The following is a 2887-nucleotide window of genomic DNA, read 5'->3' as shown; positions in this document are numbered from 1 at the left end:
TGTGGAAACAAATTTTGAAAACGATAGAGAGTATATTTTTATCTCTTGATCTACAACAATTTACTTTGAATTTAAAAGTATTTTGGGGAATAAAACTTTAGAACAAAAGCATCTAATTCCTAATTTTATCTGAAAAACAAGATGCCGCCCGCTTCAAAATCACTACGCCAGATGAAGTCATGTTCCACATGCACATTGCAGATCAATCCTTGATTAAAGATATAGAATGGGTTGGATTGAAAAAGTAGAAAGGAAATTATAAATAAAAAAAATCACATGGGTCCCCATTATCAAAGTGAGAATCTATATATGAATGGATGAATGATTCTTCTTCTCTAAATATCAGTACTTCATCTTCTTCTTTTTTTTTTTTTGGCCCTTTTCTAGATGTTAGGGTTTTTTCAATTTCGATGTCGGCTGTTAGTGTTGGTGTTCATTAGACTCGCCATCAGTACCTACCATGAAATTGAAATTCCCATCTCTTGAGCAAACCCCACATCCCAATATCACTCACATTTGCAACTCTTACTTTACTTTCTTGTAGTACTTTGTGCTTCATTTAATGCCAAAGATTCTTGAAGCTGAAGATGGATCCGTGGTACAATCACTTTCAAGATCGGTAAAAGCATTCTTTGGCAATCTTTAGCAATACCCATTAATCGTTTTCTCGATTCTTTTTCCCAAATGAAAAGGCCCCTGCGTCCCGTCTTCACCATTTTGTTACTCACAATCTTGGCTGTTACATTGATCTTTCGAATCGCTGTCCATGGCGGCGGGTTTTTCGCCTCGCTGGAACTTGAAAACAAGATTGTAATAGTTGAAGAACAAGCCCCGGTTTTTAACTCCACTTTTCTTAAACTTGCTGCTATTGATTTAGGTGAAGAGAAATCTAAGCAGGAAATTGAGAGACTATTGGAAGGTAACTTTGATAGCCCAGGGAGGCACCGTACATTTGCCTCGTGGCGGCGGTTTCATCATGATGCCCGGTCCAGATCGTCGTCGTCTTCTTCTTCTTCAGGTATTCCGATGACACTCAGGTCACCGATGTTTTATCGGTATTGGCTTGATTTTAGAAGGAATTTGAATGATTGGGCTAGAAAAAAAAAGTTTCAATCTGATGTGATGAATGATTTGGTTAGATTAGTTAAGCATAGTATTGCTAAGCACAATGGGTTAATTGGTTCGGACAAGAAGTATGAGTCCTGTGCTGTTGTGGGGAATAGTGGGATTTTGTTGAATAGTAACTATGGGGACTTGATTGATAGTCATGAGATGGTAATAAGATTGAACAATGCTAGGATTGAGAGATATGAGCAACACGTGGGGTCGAAGACTAGTTTATCGTTTGTAAATAGTAATATTTTGCATCTTTGTGCTAGGAGGGAAGGGTGTTTTTGTCACCCTTATGGAGAAAACGTTCCAATGATTATGTATATTTGTCAGCCGATGCATTTCTTGGATTACACGAGATGCAATGGCTCTCACAAAGCGCCTTTGCTCATCACGGATCCAAGATTTGATATGCTGTGTTCTAGAATTGTGAAGTATTACTCGTTGAAAGGGTTTGTGGAGGAGACGGGGAAGTCATTGGAGGAATGGGGATCTGCCCACGAGGGCTCTCTGTTTCATTACTCCTCTGGTATGCAAGCCGTCATGCTTTCTTTGGGAATTTGTGATAAAGTTAGCATATTTGGTTTCGGGAAGTCTGCTGCCGCGAAGCATCATTATCATACTAACCAAAAGGCTGAGCTTCACTTGCATGATTATAATGCTGAGTATGCGTTCTATCATGATCTAGTGAAAAATCAACGGGCAGTACCTTTCATTTCAGACAAGTTCAAGATCCCTCCTGTGGTAGTTCATCATTGAATTTTGGCCGATTCAATATCTTGCTTTTGTGGAAATTGTTAATTTGTTTCTTTTGAGTTGAGTCATAGTATCGGTAGGATGTCACTAATCGGACAAAGGAAGACAATTGTCAAAGAACTCTGTTTCTTATTCTTTCCCTATACTATCGAAGGTAGTTTTGGGTAAACACAAATGAAAATCAAAGCAGATTTGTTACTTAGATCCATGTTAGTGTTACTTGTTCTCATTCATTTAAATGAAATTGTTTATGTCAAAAATCTCCACGTTCAATGCAATAACATGCATAGATCATCCCAAATGCTTGTCATGCAGATAAGTGTACTAAGCTGTAGATTTTGGCGTGTCACAGGCATGTTCATTGTAGGAATCTGATTTCATGATTGAAATATGCAGGTACCTTACTGGTATATCTCCAGTGGTTTTGTGCGCTCTCTTTCCTTTTATTATTGTAGTGATTCAAGGGTGTCACTTTTATGACCGGAATCTATATTCTTGTTTGAAATTAACATTGACGGACTTCACTTCAACATTATCTTTGCCGATGACTAATACCCATTGACCTATTTTACGCAAAAGCACCAGGAAATGTGGTTTCTTCTGCAGATAAAAAGGATCATTTAGGGCCCGTAGCCCGCAACCATGAGACAAGTTTGCTTTGATATTTGTCATTCCCCGGATTCTTTCCTAGTTGTGATGTATTTCTTAAACTCCAACAATTCAACAAGTAAGAAAGGATTATCCGATCATCCTGTATGCAAAAAGCGAAAAGAAGCTACAGATGCAATTTCAGCATCCCTTGGGTATCTGATTCTCTAACTAGCTCAAGATTGTAAATGAAAACTGTGCCGCTTCAGCGCAGGCTTACGAACAGTTCTTTCAGTTCAAATCTGGCAAACGTTTCTTGTGTTCTTGGCACTTATGGACACAAAACGTTCAGGGAGGTTCACCGACAGATCCCTTTCATACAATTACCGCTGACTGCTCCAAGTCGATTGGGCTATTAAAAATTTCTGTTGTG

At 38.6% G+C, this 2887-nt stretch overlaps 1 protein-coding gene across 1 annotated transcript; it reads left to right on the top strand.

Moving 5' to 3' along the window:
* Positions 1-236: 236 nt before the first annotated feature.
* On the top strand, positions 237-2123 carry LOC18034682 (beta-1,6-galactosyltransferase GALT29A). The gene has a single exon (XM_006424198.2). It carries the CDS (start codon positions 685-687, stop codon positions 1867-1869), a length of 1185 nt encoding a protein of 394 aa, XP_006424261.1. The 5' UTR covers positions 237-684; the 3' UTR covers positions 1870-2123.
* Positions 2124-2887: the final 764 nt, after the last annotated feature.

This window comes from Citrus clementina, unplaced genomic scaffold (assembly GCF_000493195.1).
Source record: "Citrus clementina cultivar Clemenules unplaced genomic scaffold, Citrus_clementina_v1.0 scaffold_8, whole genome shotgun sequence".
Classification (NCBI taxonomy): Eukaryota; Viridiplantae; Streptophyta; class Magnoliopsida; order Sapindales; family Rutaceae; genus Citrus; species Citrus x clementina.
Note: the sequence above shows the minus strand (reverse complement) of the source record. Positions and strands in the feature narration are given on the sequence as shown.

Excerpts from the sequence above, each read along its gene's own strand:
- LOC18034682 (XM_006424198.2), top strand. The coding sequence starts at position 685 with ATGAAAAGGCCCCTGCGTCCCGTCTTCACCATTTTGTTACTCACAATC.